Raw genomic sequence first — 22840 nt, forward strand, 5'->3', positions numbered from 1 at the left:
TTTTGAGTGCTCCTCACACTATTGTATTAATATATTTTGCTTTGGCTTTATTGATACAATATCAGAAAGCACTCTGTTTTGCGGATATAATCGTGTGGGCTGAAGAAAAGATTATATCTTTTTTTCCCCGGTTTTATTTTTCCGGTTTTTTAAATAAAATTTCATCTTTCTTTCTTTTTTTTTTATTATTATTATATATATTATATAAACTGTTGTTTGTTATTTTTTACTTATTATTCCCCCCCCCTTTTTTTTCCATATGTCTATAATTTTTCTTTGTTTTATTCTTCATTTTGAACTTATATATATATATATATATATATATGTATACCACAACTCTACTTGATACCTATAAGATTTTTATAAAACCTGTCATGACTTACTGTAACGCTCCTCTTATTACAGTATCTGAAAGAGGTATAAATAGACTGAAACGACTGCAAATTGTAAAAAAAAAAAAAAAAAAGATAGGTTTTGAGTGCTTTGTTGTGTGTAATGTTTCGAACAAGTTTTCAAGCATTTTCCTTTCATCTAACGTGATTTTACTTCTTATTCGCGCTCTTTTATTTCATTACTGAAATGGTAAGAGAAAGTGCTATCAAATTATTTAAATTACTAACTTTCTTGCTGAAGAAACGAAATCAATAGGGAGAGGCGGAAATGCTGCACAGGAAATAATTTAAATTGCAAACACTAATTAAAATATTATTTTCTGAACTGAAGCAAAATTATAGGAATTTTATAAAAATGAAAGATGGCATGTTTATCGCAAAATATATTTCCACCAGAGTAAAATGAAGCAAATTTCTTTTTTTACACAGATAATCATTTAAAAAAAATTTTACAAGCAGTCAAACGCTTATCAGGTCCGTTCCATAAAAGTAACAAAACTTTTACAAAGGTTAAAATGTAAATTTTTCAAATCTTTTTAAAAAAAAAGAGAAAAAAATACTGGGTTTGAAATTTTATATTAATGTGTTTATCGATTATTGATTTTAAACGAATAATTTTAGAAAATACAAAAGCATGTTTTAATTAACATATTTCAGTACTGAGAAAATACTCAATATACTCAATACTCAATATATTCTAAAAATATTATTAATAACACAAAGGAACAAATTTTTTGTTGTCTTTATGCAAATACTTGATATTGCCTAACTCGGGTGTGGAGATTTCACTGAAAATAGTTTTAATCTATAAACCACAGATTTTTTTTTTTAAAATTGACTTTTTTGATATATTTTTTTAGTTTATTAAATGTATACGTTACAAGGGGTCACTTAAATGTTGCGACAAAATTCTGGGAGAGTTAGGGCACATGAAAACGACTAAAAATGTACAGAAACCAATGCCCGGAAATGTCGTCGTAAGCAGCTAGGGCCGCTTCCCTATTAAGGCCGGTTCGTGGAATACTTGATATAGAGCGTTTGTGGAATACTTGATCTAGAGTTCTAGAGCGTTATGGTTGCACACGAAGAGACATTACATTATAGGAATGCTACCTAATCAGTGTATGATATTTCACGACATAAGTTCCTACGCATTTTTAATCCTGATAATGTGCCTTGATCCCCCTAGAAGTTTGGCCAATATTTATGCGACCCTTTGCTAAATATAACGTTTTTAAGCACATAAAGTTTGCGAAAAAAATAAATAAACGGGACACCCTACATAACTTTTGATCTAATGATCGAATCTTTACGCTCTATAACTCAATTTTAATGGTTCGAGGGCGTGATCTCAAATATGCTAATTAATTAGTGCTGACAATATTTTAAGTTACGAAATCAGACACAAAAACGCACTTTCTCAGAATAAACATTCCTTTTATTTGATGGATTCGGATTTCTGACAAGCTAAAATATAGATCTGGGAAATATGGTCCCTATAGTTTGGTCAGGAGAGCGATCCAAAGTTTGGACACCTTAAAATTAATTTTGCCTTAAACGTATTTCACTATATCTCTAGGAAGTTTTAAGCAAAATGAAAATTTTTTGCATACAATTATAAAATTCATTTAGCCAAAAATAATTTCGTGCAGAAAGAAAATTTATTAAGTATTTCTTATTTTATTCAATAATAGTCGATAACTGTGAGGTTTAAAATTTGTTGTATCATTTTAAAGAATGTACGGAAAATAAAAAATGCAAAATGCATAGCAAAATACATAATTTGAGCGAAATCGGTCGTATAGTTGAGAAATCGAATTTTAAGGAAGCCGTATCCTTAAAATTCGATTTCTCAGGAACTATTCAACCGATTTCGCTTGAATTTTGTATTTTGCTTTGTGAAATTACATGCTTTAAAATTATGTAAAAAATTGCATACCTTACAATTTAAAAAGTTTTAAGACTATTTTTAAATGAAATAATAAGAAAATAATAAATATTTACTAAAATTAATTTTTGCATGAAATTATTGTTTGGATAGCGAATTTTATAATTGTGTGCAAGCATTTTTCAATTTGCTTTAACAGTTCTCAAGATATGGCAAAATACGCAGAAACTAAAATTAATCTTAAAGAGGTCCAAACTTTGGACCTATATTTTGAGGTCAGAAATCTCAATCCGTTGAAAAAAAGATATGCTTAATCAGAGAAAGTACGTTTTTATGTCTGATTTCGTAACTTAAAATATAATCTGTACTAAGTAACTAGCATATTTGAGATAACTCCCTCGAACCATTAAGATTGAGTCCCAGAACGTGAAGATCCAATCATTGAATTAAAAGTTATTTGGGGTAGTCCTTTTTTTGGCACACTGTACAAATAGTCTTATACAGTCCTATTTGAAAAATTTAGGATAAACAATTTAGGATTTCAAAGCGAGATTAGGATATTCAGCTAATGTAATGTGTTATACTTTACTATGTGGAAGACTACTTGAAAAGCAAAATTATATGATGAAATAATAAAGGAAATTAAAAAAAAGGATTAACATTATTTAATATGCAATAATAACATAAATAATAATAAAATAAAAGTAATTATGTTTATTTTCGTGTAAAAACACAATAATATTAAATAATATAAACTTGAAGAGCATAGATAGATGAAAAAAATGTTTTAAGTGGACACATTACTGATTGGAAGTGCTTTGAGACTAACTGGTTCAGTATTCGTGGCTTTCAAAAGCATCTCTACACGTATTGTAATTTTTGGATTAAAAAACTCTTTTTCTAGTTGAAATAAGTAAAAAAAACTGGAATAGCTGCATAAATTCCAAACTATATAACAAGATAAATAAATAGTTTTATTTACGATAAAAAATTAGCCACAACTCCAACGTTCTTCAAAAATATCGATCTATTAATAAAATATCATCTAATTGAATGAAAATATACACATAAATTGAAAAAAATAATGTTATTTAAAAATACGGATTTGTTTAATTAAATATATATTGCTTGTTTGATTAAATACAATACATGGTACACGGTTTCGTTTAAATAAAACAGTCATTGCGTAATTTATTTTAGATATATAAATAAACCAACCATTCTAAGATCTTATATCTTTTTTGGTAGCCGTTTATTGAAAATTTAGAATAAACTTTCAAAATTTCGCAATCGAAGACTTAAAAAACCGGAATAAATAAAGAATCTTTTATTTTTTTTGCAATTTAACTGGCCTTAAAGTAAAAATTAACGATCCGGCATCGAACTACTTACTTTCAACCCAAACCAGTCCCTTAATATATTTAAATTAAACATTTTATGATTAAAATTCCGTGAAAAACAGATGTCACCTACGGTTTAACGGGTAATGCCTTGTTCTTAATGATGTAATTACTTGATATTTAGTATTCAGGTTTAGTGTCCGGTTTCCCAAAGCAGTGATTTTCTAAAACTGTCCTCCTGTAATCTTATTCACTACACAATTATTCACTAATTACACAAAACACTTAACGTAAGAAAAATAAGTTTCCTATCAATTTCTTATCAATTTCCGTTATATGAAGCAAATGGATGCTTCAATCCCATCAAGCTCTTTCAATCTGATTGATTTTTCCGTCGCTTAGGGAAATTGTATTTTCCAATTTCCCTTAGGGATTAAACAATATTTGTGGCTCGACTTGCAACTCTTTAAGTTTAATAAGAACTCGCTTGAGGAGGAGTGACTTTACGATCAACTTCATCACTAACCTTTACTGTCCATTTTGATAGTACTTAATAATTATTCGTCAGAGTATAATAACCCTTCTGTTTTTACTGAAATATTTAGTTCTTAGTTCAAACATACAAAGTTTTTATACTTTATTTTTAACAACGATTGGATAAATAATTTTTAAAGGCGATGATTGGGGGGCTCTCTTCATTAAGTTCTAAAACTTTATAGATCTATTGGGTTGCTCGGAAAGTAATTTTTTTTTTATGAAAATGAAAAGCGATTTTTTTATAATGACAAAATTGTGTTATTTAACCATTTATTGTCCATTTTGGTCCAATAACCTTTTCCATCTTTCTGGCAGTACCGTGATTTTACAAGTATAAAATAGTCGTTCTTTGGTGGCAAAGTTCTTCGGTTTTTTGACCAATCACTGACGTCAACCAGACTGCACAAATTTTCCCCTCGAAAGAACATGAGGAACCCATATATAGAGCTTTGAGATTAAACTTTAGGCTTTCTAAATTATCATGGTCCCTTTCGTTTAATTTAATCATTTAGCAATCTCACAATTTGTGTTATTCCGCAGTTTTTATCAATTAATGCCTTTATTAATTGGTACAAACTGCAAATTATCAATTAATGTCTTTATTATGTTAGATGTGAAAAATATAATGATATATTGAAAGAAAAATAACGAAATTACTTTCCGAAGAACCCATTAGTTTTAAGTTTGGTTATAAAAGCAACACTAAAGAGAACAACAGCAGGTTTTAAAATTACTGTTCGTAAAATGAGAGACTACTCACTGTTTTGATGATCCAGATCACTCTGATGTAGCAGAAGCTTATGATGACTAACGGTAAAAAATATCCGAGGAAGAATATGTAGATTATGAAGGAGACATGCGATACATCAGAAGATTGCCAATCTAATGAGCAAGCTATCCCGGGATGCTCCACAATGAATCTATTCCATCCAAACAACGGTGGCGTGGCCTGTATCAAAGAATATACCCATATACCAGTGATAGTAGCAAATGACGATTTTCCTGACATACTTTGTCCACAGAATGTGCGTGAGATGATGATATAACGATCAATAGCTATAGCTGCTAAGGTCCCTATGGCAGTCATACCTATGTAAAGAAAAGAGAGATCTGAATAGGAATTTACTTCATAAAGAGTTAAATACATTCAAAACATTTGAATTCACAAACTAGAAAACGACTAAGTATCAAGTCTCATAATAGATGTGAGTCATTTTAGCAGAAATAACAAAATTTATAGTTGATGTGCGAGGAGACATTGTTTTTCTTTTTCTTTTTAAATTTTTTCTTTGAGCTAAGTAGTTTTAGCTCTTACGGAAAGGCACATCACCACATGTAGTCAAAAAGGAAATATTTTATTGCAAGCTAGTTGAGTACCTGTTCTTTGTATGGGCCAAAAAAAGGAAATATTCTAAAAATCAATGCAAACGCTATAAACTAATAAGATTAATATTTTTCTTGACCTATTCCATAAGGTACTCTCTTTGACCTCACATTAATCATTAATGTTACCCACATTTATGTAAACCAAGCACTCTTTCTTTTTTTGCATTTTTTTTAAAGTTATGACTGCACGAACCATTGGAAGGAAAATAACTTCCCATTGAAACAATTAATGAATTTGATAGGAAATATACTTCCCCCGGCCTTAAAAAGGTTTAACATTGCTACGCAATCATGTATAAAACTGAAACATATATACTGAAAATTAATATAAAATTTAAAAGAATTAAAAAAATTTTTTCTAGTAATGTGAAACATGTTTTTGATTGAGATCAATTTATAAAGATAATTTCATTTAGCTCATTACCTAAAATTGATTTGCATTTTAGGACTATTTTTAAAATTAAATTAATTTCAGATAATTAGAAGGGATTTTTAGGTAGTGAAGGTGGATGGGATTTCAAAATTTTACCTACTGTAAAGAGTTGGTTACAAACCCAAACTTATGTGGTTATAAATAACTGAGATAATGTTTCTAAAACTGAAAATAAACTCGATGAGAAATGATCATATGAACGAAAGCATAACATGACAAAATAGCTCCCTCATTCTAGCCTCATTTCCTGACCTCACGTAAACCATTACTGTTACCCCCATTTAGGTAAACATTGCAAGTTTTTTTTTGTGGTATTTTTTAAAGTTATAACTGATGGTCGCGCAAATCATAGGTAGAGAAATAGCTTCTTATCGCCATTAAAAAAATAATGAATTTGATAGGAAATATACGCCCTAAATAACGCTACAAAACTAAGCATAAAACTGAAACATAAATACTGAAATATGTTAAATTTTTTAAAAAAAATTCTAATTTTTTTAAGTTATTATTCTTGATTGTATTTATCGAGAACTTTACTTAAAAATATTAAGCAAAATTTCAGTTTATACTAAAACTGTTGATTTTAGAACTTCAAATCACGAATATAATGATTGACAGTTTGGAGATTGTTGAGTCTTAGACTAAATTTGACTTTTTTTTGAGTGCAGAGTATAAGGCAAATAATTCAGAAATTTTCTGAGAAATACACCGCATATTTTTTTTATTTATAGAATTTTTTGCTTATTTTTGTAGTTTCTTTCAAAAACAAATTATTTTTTTTTCCTTTGGACTCACCATCTTCATTTATAATTCATTATTTACTATATTTAAATTCATTATAATAAACCAAATTTGATTATTCAACAGCAATCCTGGCAGGCCGTTGGGTGGCGCTGTTACCGGTGACCTGGTTTAATATCAGTTGGACCTCCGGTATTATAGACTTCTGGATCATAACGTAAACTAGATACTCTAGATAATAGTTGAGAGAAAGAGAGGAAGAAAAAAAAAAAGCAGAGGAGAATGTTATCACGCTCAACAAAGTTTGCGCCACCTTGTTTTCTTAATGCGAGTCAAAATCATTTTATCGAGCTAGGTTTTGTTTCGTTTTTTTACGAGCCAAAAGACATAACTACAACAAAGTTTAGTAAATTTTTGATTAATGTATTTAGTTCTTTTAATATCAAAATATAGTCTCGTTCTAAGATTGCTTAAAATTTTCTTTTACTTGACAAGCAAACCTTTTTTACTAGAAAACACAGCAATTTTTTGGTACATAATAGTATGAATAATTTGATAAAAATGCCACGTATAACTATTGCATTTTTTAAATTTTGAATATCTCACAAAATGTATGGTTATTTAATAGTAATTTTGCGTATAACAAGTGTTTAGAATAGTTAATAACGATTATAAAGGAAATATTCTGGAATAATTTTTTTTCGTTCTTGAGGATTTAGTTAATTAAATGATGTCTCCAATGTCCTTATTTTGTACAGATACCAGAATAACGGACAGCGACATCATTTCATTCATATTGTCTCTATTATTAACAACAATGGTATGAAGTCTACTAGACTGAGAACCAACTTTTTTAATTAATTATAATTAATTTTCTATCCCATGTGAAATGCTACCTTTTATAACAAATTTTTGCAATTTTATTTCTCAACGCTCGATGTTCATAAGACCAGTTAAGTTGCAAAAGTTTTGTTTTAGTCAACAATTTTCATTTTAGTATGGAATTCATAATTCTTTTTCATAGAATATTAAGTTTCATTGACTGATTTATTTGAAAAAAGTCATCTATTTAAAATTTAGTTTCTCGGGAACTATGCTGCCATTTTTGTTCAAACTTCTTTTGTATTTTGCCACTTAAAATTATTGTCGTTAAAATTATGAAATGATTTTGCATACCTCATAATTTAAATGTTTCGACTATTATTAAATAAAATAATAAACAAAATTATTAAATATTCTTTTTTGAGTGAAGTTTTCTTTGGATAAAAGAATTTTATAATTGTGTGCAAAAATGGTTCAATTCGCTTAAAAAATACTCCAGATGCAGTAGTACATGGCAAATTAGCAAAAAGTTAAATTGACATTAAACAATCCCAAGATTTCGACTGCTTTCTTAATCGAACTATTGGGACCTTATTTTCTGGACTGCGGGAAATTTATCTAATTATATATTTTGAGGAGCAAAAATACGAATCCGTCGAAAAACAGGTATTTTTACGCAAAGATAATAAATTTTTTGTATAAGACCACGTAACTGAAATTATCGCTACATAATTAGTCAAAAAATTAGTCCCTCAAACCATTAAGATTGAGTCTTTGTTCGTGACAATCTGATAATTAGGTCAAAAGTTATTAGCACTTTCATCACGGCAGTGGTATACCTTTCTACCACTTTCTGCGCTAAGAGTTATTCGGCAGCATTGAAATTTAAACAAAATTCAAATTTATTTAGAACTTGTTTCTTCTATTTTTTTTAAAATAATTAATCGCAATCAATATAATACTCAGAAATACAACAGAAGCGCCTCGTTAAAATTTTCCTGGAAGTCGAGTTATTTTGTTTTTTTGCGATGAAGGAATTAAGGGTGTTTTTTGCACACTGTATGCATTAAAATCATCTGATTATGTTCTCTAACTAAGTATTTTTAGGAATGAAATAAATTTATTTTTTAAGTACATAAAATCATTACATACTTTACGTTAATTAGTTATTTTATGGAATAACGATAGATCTATGATTAAAGAGCATGAAATCATTGCTCTTCGTGTTTTATTTTGTAGAATAATGATAGATTTATTGATAGATTATTATATTATAAAATCATGACACTCTATACTTAAACTAGTTACTGACTAGCGATGGATCTATTATTAAAGAATATAACATAATTTAAATTTGTACTATAGAGAGTTATTTTTCAGAATAATGATAGTTTATCGTTCAAGTATAAAATCATTACATTCTAAACTTTAACTAGCATGTTTTTTAGAATAACGACGGATTCTATACTTAAATATCTAACAGCATTAAGTTATTTATTTCAACTAACTTATTTCTCAAAATAACGATTCATCTATCTTCCTATTATTAAATTCAATACATGAGAGTTTTTTTTTAAAGTCAAGTATGTCAGTTTTTTGAGTATGTATACCATAAAATATTTGTCTCTAAAAATTTGCAAAGAAAGTGTCAGCTGTATCATCACTACTTTCCGTTATAAATTTGCTGCCACTTTTTTACTGTTTAGATAAAGTTTTTATTCGTACATTATTCATCCGCTCACCAGCTATCAAACGAAGCGTGGAGATATATTTAAAAGAAAGAATTCCCGACACCTAACCCAGCCCTCTTTAAAGGATAAAAAAGAAAAAAAATGCGAAAAAATCAAAATGATTGTTCAACAAAAATAATTTTTAAAAAAAAAATTCTCATCCCGTTTAAGAGCTGTCATCTTACTTTTCTCAAAATCAGCTTATTCGAATGCAATTATAATGATTTTCTAGTTCTTAAGCATAATTGTACTATTGCACTTACGTACTTTTTTGTACCAATATATTTGAACACAAAAAAGCTACATATACAAGCTACTCCTTAACTCTGGTGTTCCTTTTTATCTGTTTTTTCCAATTGTGCTTTCTTACAGCGTTACACTCTGTCTTTGTTACGTACAGATAAATATGTCCTTCTCCAATATACTGATCTCTGAATTCACTTATTTTCACTCAACGAGAAAATTATAATATTGTTATTAAGTTTATTCCTTTTTAACTATTACCAGATATCCAAAAATTGACAAAGTTTGTTAAGTACAAAATTTGTTCACAGATGTCACTTATAACTAGTAGAAGGTATTAAACAATGTTTTCCTATCAGCAATGTTTTTCTATAATTACTATCTGCAGTAACAATGTGATGCAGTCTAAGGACAAAATTAAGAATATTGTCGCAAATATTTCGGTTGATATGGTTTAACATGCAGTAGAAATCACATTTTTATAGTTTGCCTTTCAGTAGCGACATCTACTGATTAACTTGGTAATGAATTTTAAAATTTGGAGAGAATTAAATGGTTGGTTTGGTTTAACATGCAGTAGAAATCACATTTTTATAGTTTGCCTTTCAGTAGCGACATCTACTGATTAACTTGGTAATGAATTTTAAAATTTGGAGAGAATTAAATGGTTGGTTTCCTAAGCAGAACACGGCAATCCTTGTAACTCTATCATTAATCATATTTTTTCTTTAGCTCTCAGCCAACATATTTCGGACAACGACATTTTTTATAAATTGTATATAAATATCAATGTTATATTTTCCTTGAGATTCGAACGGTGAAGTAGTGAGTACAGTACTAATTTTTCCAGAGAATAAAGAATTGAGTTAAACATCTTAAATCTACAACAAAAATAAATTTTTTAATTGTTATGAAACTGCCCAAGAATAACCAGTTAAAGTGTAAAACGTTTACATTTTTGCACGTTTTAATTACATTAACAAAGTATTTCATTTTATCTTTTTTTTTTCAGGAAAGAGAATCAATGTTTTTTCCTATGTCAAAGAAATAAATAATTATAAAAATGCAAAATAGGAAAAATATCTTAACACGTTTGCTATTTTCTGTGATGCTGCCTTTTAAACTTTTACTCAATAAAAGAGGGCCTAATTGAATAAAAATTATAAAAAAAAATGTAAATTTAAAGGAAGCAGAAATTTATTTTTATAAAAACACGATATGAGATAATTATAGATATTTTTTTCTTTTAAAAGAAATAAATAAAGAAATGTATTTTCTAAAGTAATCCGAAAATATATTTGGTTGAATAAAGTTTGTCATATTTTTTCTCACTACAAGTACACAGTTAAAATGTTTGAGAGTCATTAATTTATTTTTAAAAAATCACATTCAGTTTAAATTTTAAGATCAAACTTAAACGTCAAAGGAATTTCTGAATGAATATTTCATTTTCTTAAAAGAGGTTTTAGAAAAATTGAACCTCCTGAAGCGGTTTCTTTCTTAGCAAAATAAAATAATTAAGCAATTTTCGGTAGTAAATCAATACAAGACTTCTTTGAGAATTCAATTAATGATTGATTTGCATTATGGAACCTTCTGCATTTAGCAATACGCTTTTTCTGGCATGCAAATAAATTTAATATATAAAGGGTTACTATTTCTCCAGAAAGCCGAAACAAATGCTGAATTTAGTTAAAAAATTAACTCCATCACATAGCTCTCTAAATTGTTTTTTTTCTTCAAAAGTCTCATTTTAGAGCTATTTAGAGGAAAAAAGTAACAGTTTTTTTAATATCTTTCAAACTTTCCTTTTTACAACATTAGATTTTAATTAATGCTTTTTAATATGGATAAATACATTTAAAATTTAAATAATTAGTATTTTTCCAAATCGCGTAGGTACTTATTGAATTTAGTTAAAAAATTAACTCTATCACATTGTTTTCTAAATTAGTTCTTTTTTCCTTTATGGAAAAAAAACTAGTTAAGTCATTTTTGAGCAGTTTAGATAAAAAAACGCAACAGCTTTTAATATCTTTCCAAATTTTCTTTTTTACCAAATTAGATTTTTAATTTTAGCTTTTAAATATGAATAAATAATTTGATAACTAATTAAACTTTCAAATAGAACAAAAATCATACGACATTAATCTGTTAATGCATATGATTCACCAATACAACCTTAAATAGTAAGACGTGCTCATTTCCCTGATGTTAAAATATATTCATGTCTGTGAAGCTCTTATATTAATAAAAAAGACAGCTCTGGCCGTAGTTTTTTTCTTGTAAATTTCATGGCCACTGACCGTAAATTAACGTTATGCTCCAATAAGTTTCTTTATAGGCCTCGGTGTTGTCTTAGACTCAGGCCATTTGTTTGTCTAATCAAGACAAACGTTGAAATTATGTGAAAAAGTACTGCTTCCATTTGAGTGAAATGTGAGAGTTGGGTGTTCACAAACGTCATCAGAAAACAAAATCCGATTCATCAGAAAACAAAATCCATGATAGAAAATCTGGCTGTGCGACCCGCTGTTGCAAATACCAGCGTGAGAATGCAATGCGTTTGGGATAATCGTCAGCGTACAATGCCTGTACTTTTTGGAAGTGGTGAGGGTGTTGCATGTCATCGTGCAGTATGCGCATTATGGCGGAACGAGCTACAACCAAGACACGTTCGCCTTCTTGGAGACTTCTTTGCGGGTTGATGGCATACTCCTGTAGCACGGTTTCCTCTACGACAGGTGTGCGTGTAGCACGTTCTCGACCGATGTGTCTACGTGCTACGAAAGCACCTGATTCACATAATCTGCGGTGCAATCGTCCAAACAAAACATGACTTGGCTGACGTCTGTTTGGGAAGCGCTCAAGGTACGTCCGTGCAGCGGCTCGTCCATTTCCATCAGCGGCGCCGTATACGTAATGCATGTCGGCCATTTCTGCGTTACTAAACTCATTCATCTTTCTCCTTCAACGTCCACGCCTGAAATGCTTGTTTTTCCCACTCTCCCGTTTTCGTGCAATTATCGCCCTCTAGCGGTCGCAGTTTTAATTTTCGGACACAAGTTCCTATGTAAATCTTGTTCACCATGATATGACAGACCAGCATGTTAAGTTTGTAAACGACCTTTTGGGACACCCTGTATAAGTTACGAAATCAAGCACAAAAACGCACTTTCTCTGAATACACATGCTTCGTTTTCGACGGATTCGGATTTCTAAAACCCCGAAATAAAGAGGGCAGCCTCAATCTGGTATATATGGTCCCTATAATTTAGTAAGGAGAGCGGTCCAAAGCTTTTTACACAGAATTATAAAATTTGTTTACATAAAGATAATTCATGCAAAGTATATTTTTTAGTAAATTTTTGATATTTTTTATTATTTTATATGTAATAGTCAAAACGATTTGAATAGTAAGGTATACAAATTTTTATATCATTTTAAAGAACATTTTTTACATGGTAAAATACAAAATTTAAACGAAATCGGTCAAGTAGTTCCAGAAAAAATGATTTTTCTTTAAAAAAAATAGTACATTTAAAGTTCAATTTTTTAGGAACCTTTTGACCGAATTTGCTAAAATTTTGTATTGTAATATGTAAAATTACTTTCTTTAAAATAATGTGAAAATTTTATGATATGTATTTGTACTCAAAATGTTTCAAACTATTATTAAATAAAATAACAAAAAAATGTATAATGCTTACTAAAAGTTTTTTTTTTTTAATGGAAGCATCTTAAGATATGCGAATTTTAAAAAAATTGTTTTGAATTTTTTTTAAAAATTCGATTAAAGATTTCTCGTGATATGGTGAAATACGCAAAAAGTAAAATTGACATCTCTTCTTGACGTTCTTCTCGCCAAACTATTTGAACAATATTTCCCAGATACCGACTACTTTCTATATTTTGGGGATCAGAAATCAAAATCTGTCCAAAATAAGATATACGTCTACAGAGAAAGTACGTTTTTGTGTCTGATTTCGTTGCTTAAAATATCGTCTGCACCAAATAGTTAAAATATTTGAGGTTACCTCTTCGAACCATTGAGATTGAGTAATAAAACGTGAAGATCCTATCCTTAGATCAAAAGTTACTTAGGGTGGTATGTTTTTTTTTGACGCACTGTACAGCTCCGAATTAAGTTAGTAAGTTTTACATTATAATCATAACAATATACAGTAAACTTTATTAACTTTTCTTAAGTTCTTTACAATGGCGAGTATCGCACTTTTTCTTTTTCTTTCTTTTTTTTCAAAAGGCCCTCAAAAATTAATGGCTAATTTTCATAATTTCACCGAAATTTCTTAAATAGTAAACGTATGTTAGAAAACTACTTCTTTTCCATCAACAGTTTCTTGCACTTTGAAAAAGATATTTTCCTTAACGTTTTAGTGATTAATTTAAAAAATATTATATAAATATATATATATATATATATATATCATAACAAATTGAAGTTTAAACAATTTGCAATTTCATAAACATCTTTTTTTACCATTAATTTTAAAATTAGTTATTTAAGACGTTTTAAAGCTAATTAAACAGTCCTTAGTAATTCTCATTAGAATTCATAAATATTTTTGCAGGTTATTTTAATAAATTTGAATAACGTGGATTGGTTCGCAATGTATAATATTAAGCTGGGATAACTTCCATCATTTGGTGCTGTCAAAGAGTTAGTTTTCCTACCGTGCTCAAATTTAACGTTAGGGTACTAAACTTAAGATTTACGCAAGGAATACTTGTCCTAATCTTAGAACCTACATCATCAATATTATGTTCAGAACAATTCAAAGTCGTATTCTTATGATAACAACCCATTTGAAACAGAATTATGCACAGAGTTTAGGATAACGTGTTTTGTTCTAATCTCAACTATACTAGTAGCTCTTAAAATCACTACCTTATTTTCAATATAAACTGTGTTTTCAAGAATTAAGTTTTATTCAAGATTATTCATCTATCTGGCTTTTCAATTTGACATTTTAAAATTTAAAAAATTCCCGTGGAAAATTTTTTTATTGATTTCTCTAATTCGAGCATTTAGTTTATTTTATTTCCTCAGAAACAACTCTTCTGATTTATCTTGTACTCCTTCTTTGATATTATAATACTAGTTTTGTTTTTCACATTTGTAGTAAAAACGAGGTGCATCGTGTAAATAGTTCATATTTTGTTTATTTCTTTGTCAATAGCGACATCCGTTGACGAATTTCGTTACTAATTTTAAAATTTGGTGAGAGTAAATAATTAGTTTCGAAAACAGAAAGCAACATACTGAATGATTTTATCTTCCAGTATTTTTTAAAACGTTCGCTTATTATTTAGATACTACATTTTTTTTCATCAATTGTGAAAAACATGTGAAGATATAATTTTTTTTCGAAATTTGAATAGTGTGGTATTGTGTGTTTTTCATAAATTGTGAAAAACATGTGAAGATATAACTTTTTTTTTCGAAATTTGAATAGTGTGGTATTGTGCTCATCATTACTCAGTTTAGAATATAAGGAATTGAGATGAGCACATTAAAACAAATGTTTTAGTGTGTAGTCGTCGTTTCGTTGGCTTTCTATGTTTTGTCGACGAGCTTTTTATTTTTGGATATAGCTAAAAAACACGTGTTTAAGTTAATGGCGCAGCAAGGAGGGAACCTTTTCAATGTTAAACAAAATTTTAACAATGAGTCGTGGTGGCTCAGGGGATAGAGTATTCGCCTTCCAATGAGGTGAATCGGGTTTGAATCCTAGTGATGGCTGGTCGATACGAACTCCGCATCCGGCTCGCACCGACCATAGTGCTGACTTAAAAATCCTCAGTGGTAGACGGATCATGGTTTAGAGTCCCCTTGCCACCAGGCTAACTGTGAGGGGATTTTGCGGTTTTCCTCTTCATGTTACGAAATGCTGGTTAGTTTCCTCAAAAACTCAACTTGGCAACGAAGGCAACTTGACACTCGCATAACTTAATCCAGGAGTTCTCTTGCTCTCTGGATTGGTTTCAAAATTACAAGACTACGGAGTTGAACGCAATAGTAGTCATAAACCCAAAAATTGGATCGGTAGTTCAATGACAGCTATAAAATATAAAATTTTAACAATTGAACGCGGAATTTCGAACTTAATTTTCCTTATTTTTTTAAAACATATATATTGTAGAGGCTGTTGGTTGCGTCAGCTCAGATAGCATGAAAAACTGAGGTAGAAGGATCGAGGATTGGAACGAAGACCGAAGGTAGGAGGACGAACCGAAATAGTTCCTGCGCGGATGAATACCGGCGGAGGAGCATCAACTGGCGGCCAAGGCAGGGAGTGAAAAGGCTGAAGTCCAGTATTTAAGCAGATGACAGTTTGCCTTCGAGAGAGGTTGTTGTGCAGCGTCCGAGACTTCGTCCCGGTATCCCATTTCTTCCCGGTGACGCCCACCTGCAGTATGCGATATTTACAATCAAAAGTTTAAGTTTTTAATTGTTCTTTTAATAACAACTTTTAATGTTTTTAAAGAATAACTTGTTAATTGGAATTTGTGAAGTTTCGTAGATGGTTTGTTATCTTTCAATATTAAAGAGGATGTTTCTTTGCCATATTGTTTCATTTTTGAAAGTCTTACATTCCCATCACCGAACCATATACAATTGGTGACCTGTAAATGAACACGTATATTTCTGTTTCTGCAAACTGCTTTTGAGAAATTCTACTAGTTGATGGATTACGGGGAAATGCTGGTACGTTTCAAGTTTTAAAGTTTTTTGGCAAGCCGTGAGTTCAAATTACTTCTATTGTTGGACTTATAAATTTTGGATTAATGCGAAAAATGCCCGAATCTACTGAAGCTGCTGATCAACAAATTGCTCGTGTCACTGTAAAGCCGCCACCTTTTTGGAGAGCAAATCCAGAATTGTGGTTCAGACAAATAGAAAGTCAGTTCACTCTTGCGGGAGTAAGTACAGAATCAACGAAATTCCACCATGTAGTTGCTGCTCTACAACCGGAGGAACTGGCGATTATCAGCGACATTGTTATCAGTCCACCTGTGGATAAGCCTTTCGCCGCACTTAAGAAAAGATTGTGCTCTCAATATGCTGAATCTGAAGCTCAACGCTTAAGGGATTTGATTTCGGGGATGCAACTTGGCGACCGCCGTCCTTCAAGACTGCTTCTGGAGATGCGGAATAAAGCCGGAGCGAGAATTAACGATGAAATTCTTAAATCTTTATTTTTGCAGAGATTGCCTACTAACGTTCAACAGATTTTGGCGATTTCCAACGATAACCTGGACAAGCTGGCAGAGATGGCGGATGGTATCATGGCTACAACAACTAACGCACAGTCAGTCAGCGTAGTTGCTGATTCGACGGATCAGACGGATTTACGGTCTTTATTGACAGAGATCACAGCTCGTCTCGCACGGTTGGAAGCCCGTACAAGTGACCGGTCGAGAAGTACTAGTCAGAAACGCTCTACAAGCCGAAGCCGACAGTCTGCAAATTCACAGTATTGCTGGTATCATAAAATATTTAAACAACGAGCCACAAAATGCCGACCTCCATGTTCGTTCCTGCCGGAAAACTGCTGAGGCCGTCATCTAGTCATAAGGATGACGGCGAAGCGATGATTCAGCGACTTTATCTGACGGACAAGTCTACATCCTCACGTTATCTCATCGATACGGGAGCTGACGTCTCTGTGATACCTTGTGCTGCTTATGCATCCAGTGACCATTCCTCTCAGATGAAGTTGTTCGCCGCAAACGGTACGACCATTCCAACGTTTGGCCAACGCCTGTTGAAATTAGACCTCGGACTCAGAAGAGAGTTCAACTGGCCTTTTATCATCGCTGCCGTGCCTCATCCAATTATCGGAGCTGACTTCTTACGCAATTTTGGTTTATTAATAGACGTCAAAAATGCTACAGTAATTGATCCTTTGACCAAGTTGCAAACAAGAGGTACCCGGTATACTGGGAATGCTTCAGCAGTAAGGGTAATTTTAGAGAACTCCAAATTCCACAATTTGTTGTCTGAATTTCCTGCTCTGATTAGATCAGGTGTCACGCCAAGAAAAGTTAAGCATGGAGTAGAACATTGGATACAGACAAAAGGACCTCCTGTTTTTTCGAAACCTCGACGTTTATCGCCAGATAAGTTGAAGGCTGCAAAACAAGAGTTTGAATTTCTGGTAGCATCAGGGGTTTGTCAGCCTTCCAAAAGCTGTTGGGCAAGTCCGTTACACATGGTGTTAAAGAAGAACGGCGACTGGCGACCATGTGGTGATTTTCGTCGTCTTAATGGTGTGACCGTGCCAGATAGGTACCCTGTTCCCAACATGCAAGACTGTTTTCAGGTTTTGGAAGGTAAAAGGATATTTTCTACCTTGGACCTGGAAAAAGCGTATTATCAGATTCCGGTGCGCAGCGAAGACGTACCAAAGACTGCGGTAACAACCCCGTTTGGATTGTTCGAGTTTTTGTATATGCCGTTTGGATTATCAAATGCTGCCGCAACTTTCCAACGCTTCATTCATCAAGTCTTAGGTGAGTTTGAATTTTGTGTACCTTATTTTGATGACGTATTGGTAGCTTCGAAGAACGAAGAAGAACATTTAACGCATTTAAAACGAGTTTTTCAACGTTTTGCTGAATATGGTGTAACACTCAACGTAAGCAAGTGTGTCCTGGGACAGTCTTCAGTAGAATTCCTAGGGCATTGTGTAACGGAAAAGGGTATTACTCCGCTTCCTGATAAAGTTTCTGCAATTGCTAATTTTCCTCAACCAGTTACAATAAGAGAGCTGCGTCGATTTCTTGCGGTCTTGAATTTTTATAGAAGATTCATACCTAGAGCTGCCCACACTCAAGCAATTTTAAACGAATATTTAAAAGGTGCTAAGAAAAATGATAAAAGCGCGATCAAGTGGTCGGAGGAAGCAGTTACTGCCTTTGAGAAGAGCAAGAAAGAATTGGCGAATTCAACCACGCTGTACCATCCTGTCATGAATGCACAGTTGGCGATGGTGGTAGACGCTTCAGATACTGCGATGGGTGCTGCTTTGCATCAGCAGATCGAGAAAGAGTGGCAACCACTTGGTTTTTATTCAAAGAAGCTTGCACCATCTCAAAAAAAGTATAGCGCTTACGACAGAGAGCTCTTGGCTGCGTACATGGCCGTCAAATACTTTCGTCATATGGTAGAGGGTCGGCCGTTCACTATCTACACTGACCACAAGCCGCTTATATATGCCTTTAAACAAAAGGAAGATAAGTGTTCGCCAAGACAATCGCGTCATTTGGATTTTATTGGCCAATTCACTACGGATATTCAGCACGTGAAGGGAATAGATAACGTGGTTGCAGATGCGCTGTCCAGAGTAAACATTGCTACCATAGAAACACCTTCCCATATCAATTTTCAAGAAATGGCTAACAACCAAAAAGGTGACCAGGAACTAGCCGAAATTTTAGCTCAACCCGGTAACTCGTCTTTAGTACTTCAACCATTCGTAATAGGTGATCCTGGTGTGGAACTGTTTTGTGATGTATCTACCAAACGGATTCGACCATTCGTACCGAAAGTGGACAGAAAAAACGTCTTTTCCAAACTGCATGCTATTTCACATCCAGGTATTAAGGCTACTATAAGGTTGGTGGAAGAGCGATATGTATGGCCTGGTATAAAGAAAGATGTTAGAACATGGGCTCAGCAATGCTTAGCTTGCCAACGTTCTAAGGTAACACGTCACACACAGAGCAAGCTTGGTACATTTGTTCCACCAAATGCCAGGTTCGAGCACGTGCACATCGACATCGTAGGTCCCTTGCCGCCATCAGAAGGTTTTCGCTACTGTCTAACTTGTGTCGACCGTTTTTCCAAGTGGCCAGAAGCTTACCCGCTCGTAGATATAACAGCCAAATCGGTTGCTGAGACTTTCTATGCTGGATGGATTGCTAGATTTGGAATACCTCTACGAATCACAACAGACCAGGGAACACAGTTCGAAGCCTCACTGTTTGATGCCCTGACTAAGTTCCTGGGTTCGGCCCGTCATCGAACAAGCCCTTATCATCCCGCAGGAAATGGTCAAGTGGAGAGATTTCATAGACAGATGAAGGGAGCGATTAGAGCCTACAGTACAAGTCAGTGGACCAGAGTTTTACCTACCATTCTTTTAGGTTTTAGAGCTGCATGGAAGGAGGACTTGCAGGCAACGACAGCGGAAATGGTTTATGGAACTCCGATACGACTGCCTGGAGAATTTTTATGTCCGTCTACTGGTACAGCGGATCCCGCAAACTTTGTTGGAAAACTAAAAGAGACCATGCAGGAGTTGCTGCCAGTAAAGTCCAGACATCAGGGCCATAGAGCAGTTTTTGTAAGTAAAGACCTTTCGTCGTGCAGTCATGTTTTCCTGAGGACCGATGTCATAAAGAAAGGCCTGCAGCCACCATACGAGGGTCCATTTCAAGTGCTGAGTCGAGGGGAGAAGGTTTTTAGGATTCTTATTCATGGCCGGGAAAGTACGGTAAACGTGGATCGTCTAAAACCTGCATATGTATCCCGAGATGAACAGGACATGTTTCCTAAAAGCGAATCAACAGCTATGAGCGAATCTACAGAGGAATCTACTATCCCAGAGCCTAGTGACATGCCAAGAGAGGTTAAGACACGACCAGGCCGTCGAGTTAAGTTTCAGGGAAAGTATCAGCAATGAGCTGGAAAAGTCTCGCTAGCGCTGGTAGGGGGCTACTGTAGAGGCTGTTGGTTGCGTCAGCTCAGATTGCATGAAAAACTGAGGTAGAAGGATCGAGGATGGGAACGAAGATCGAAGGTAGGAGGACGAACCGAAATAGTTCCTGCGCGGAGGAATACCGGCGGAGGAGCATCAACCGGCGGCCAAGGCAGGGAGTGAAAAGGCTGAAGTCCAGTATTTAAGCAGATGACAGTTTGCCTTCGAGAGAGGTTGTTGTGCAGCGTCCGAGACTTCGTCCCGATATCCCAATTCTTCCCGGTGACGCCCACCTGCAGTATGCGACATTTACAATCAAAAGTTTAAGTTTTTAATTGTTCTTTTAATAACAACTTTTAATGTTTTTAAAGAATAACTTGTTAATTGGAGTTTGTGAAGTTTCGTAGATGGTTTGTTATCTTTCAATATTAAAGAGGATGTTTCTTTGCCATATTGTTTCATTTTTGAAAGTCTTACATTCCCATCACCGAACCATATACATATATATTGCATAAAAATAACTTATTAGAGTGTAAAAAGTTATAATGATTATACAGTGGGTCACTCTGAATAACTTTAACAAGTCACTCTGAATAACTTTTTATCTAATAATAGGATTTTCATGTTCTGGAACTCAATTTTAATGCTTTGAGTGATGCTCAAGTATGCTAATGAATTAATGCAGATGATATTTTAAATTACTTAATCAGACACAAAAACGTACTTCCTCTTAATACATATAACTTTTTTTGACGTAATTTGATTTCTGATCCCATGATGACGAACGGGGGGTAGCCGCAAACTAGAAAATACGGTCTTCATATTTTCATTAGGAGAACGGTCATCAGGACAAAGTTTAGGCCATTAATTTTAATTATATATATTTTTGGAGTCCTTTTTGTACGCAATTACAAAATTCATTTATCCAAAGATAATTCCACAAAAGCATTATTTATTAATTTTTATTATTTTATTATTTTATTTCACAGTGGTCAACATCAATTTAAAGAATGTCATTTTGCACTTCAAAATGCAAAATTTGAGTGAAATTGATAGAATAGTTCTTAGAAAATCAAATTTTAAAGAAGCCGTATTTTTAATAAAGTTATCATCAAAGGATCCAAACTATGGGGACCATATTTTCCAGATTACGGCTATTCGCTGTATTTCGGGATTAAGAAATCTGAATCCGTAGAAAAAAAGATATGCTTATTCAGAGAAAAAACGTTTTCATGTCTCATTTCTTAACTTAAAATTCGTAGGAACTAATCAATTAGCCTATTTGAGATCAACCGCTTAGAACCTATAAGATTGAGTCCTAGAACAGGAGGTTCCTATCATTAGATCAAAAGTTATTCGGAGTTATCCGTTTTTTAGTTTGCGCACTGCACATTTTAATTAAATTAGCTGCTTATTTTATTTCATATGAATATTTGCTTAAATACCGGATCAGTCATACATTTTAACCGAAGCATAAATGCGAAATACAAAGAAAATATCAAGAAATTTTTCTTGTGTTGCCGGTTTTTTGGAATAATATTAAATAAAGAAGAATCTGTGATGAAATGCAATTTCTAAAATATGAACTCAAAAAATAATAAGCAAGCACTGAACTTTTAAATGTTATATTAATAAAAACGCGATAAAATATCTTGAAAGAAATTTTTTATTAAAGAAAATTTATGCAAGTAATATACATTCAAGAGTAATTGGCAGAAAATATTTAGTTGGATAAATTTCTTCGTCGGTTTTTTTATTGATAAGTACACGTTTAAAACGCTTTTGGGAATCATTTATTATTTTTTTTTCATGCAAAAGATATCATCATTTTAAATATTAAGATCAAAGATAGACCGAAAAAGTTTATATGTAATTTTTTTTAAAATTCTAAGCCACAAGTTTTTTTTTAAATTAAAAAAAATAATCAATTACTTTTAAGTAGTAAATCTTTACAAAACATCTCTGTGGAATTAATTTTTAATAAATGGTTTGCATTATAGAATCAATTAACCTATAGAATCTTTTTTTTAATCATAATTACTCTGGCTTGCAAATATATTTAAACACAAACAACAGCAGACACAACTAATTTTAATATTAACTGCGACATATTGTTTTTGAAATTGATTTTAATTTTTTCAGCTCCAATTTTCAGTTATTTTGATAAAAAAAAACTCTCCGTTATTTTAATTTTCTTTCAATATTTCCTCTTAGGAAAATTCTTTTACTAAATAAATTTTATTTGAAATTTAAATCCAAGTTATTTAAATAACAAATCTTTTACTAAGACTTTCCCGAAAATTTATAAATTTTTAAAAACAAATAAATCATTCGATTTTTTAAAGGAATACAAATGGAAAGAATTTTTTCTAACCATTATTTAACACTTTAATGAGACAACATCAGTGTACATTTTCTGTCATTACTAGAGAGCAACGATCCCTGTTTGCTGCCGCTCACCGACATTTTCATTTTTTTTTATGAAATTTGAAATTAATTCATTTAAAATGTATGTACTAAAAAGAATTTTGTTTGCATCACACAGTGAATAATCTTGGATCAAATTATGGTAAAAAGTACTGGTACTCAGAGTGTTCAAAA

The 22840-nt window shown here is 32.2% G+C and overlaps 1 protein-coding gene across 1 annotated transcript in view; it reads right to left on the bottom strand.

The window, feature by feature from the left end:
- Window positions 1–22840, bottom strand: part of LOC107454625 (melanopsin-like) — a 180809-nt gene that overhangs the window by 16084 nt on the left and 141885 nt on the right. The window contains exon 2 of the mRNA XM_071183841.1: window positions 4918–5246. Within this exon, the coding sequence (XP_071039942.1) occupies window positions 4918–5246 (329 nt within the window). The remainder of the gene's footprint in view (window positions 1–4917; window positions 5247–22840) is intronic.

Source organism: Parasteatoda tepidariorum, chromosome 1, assembly GCF_043381705.1.
Source record: "Parasteatoda tepidariorum isolate YZ-2023 chromosome 1, CAS_Ptep_4.0, whole genome shotgun sequence".
NCBI lineage: Eukaryota > Metazoa > Arthropoda > Arachnida > Araneae > Theridiidae > Parasteatoda > Parasteatoda tepidariorum.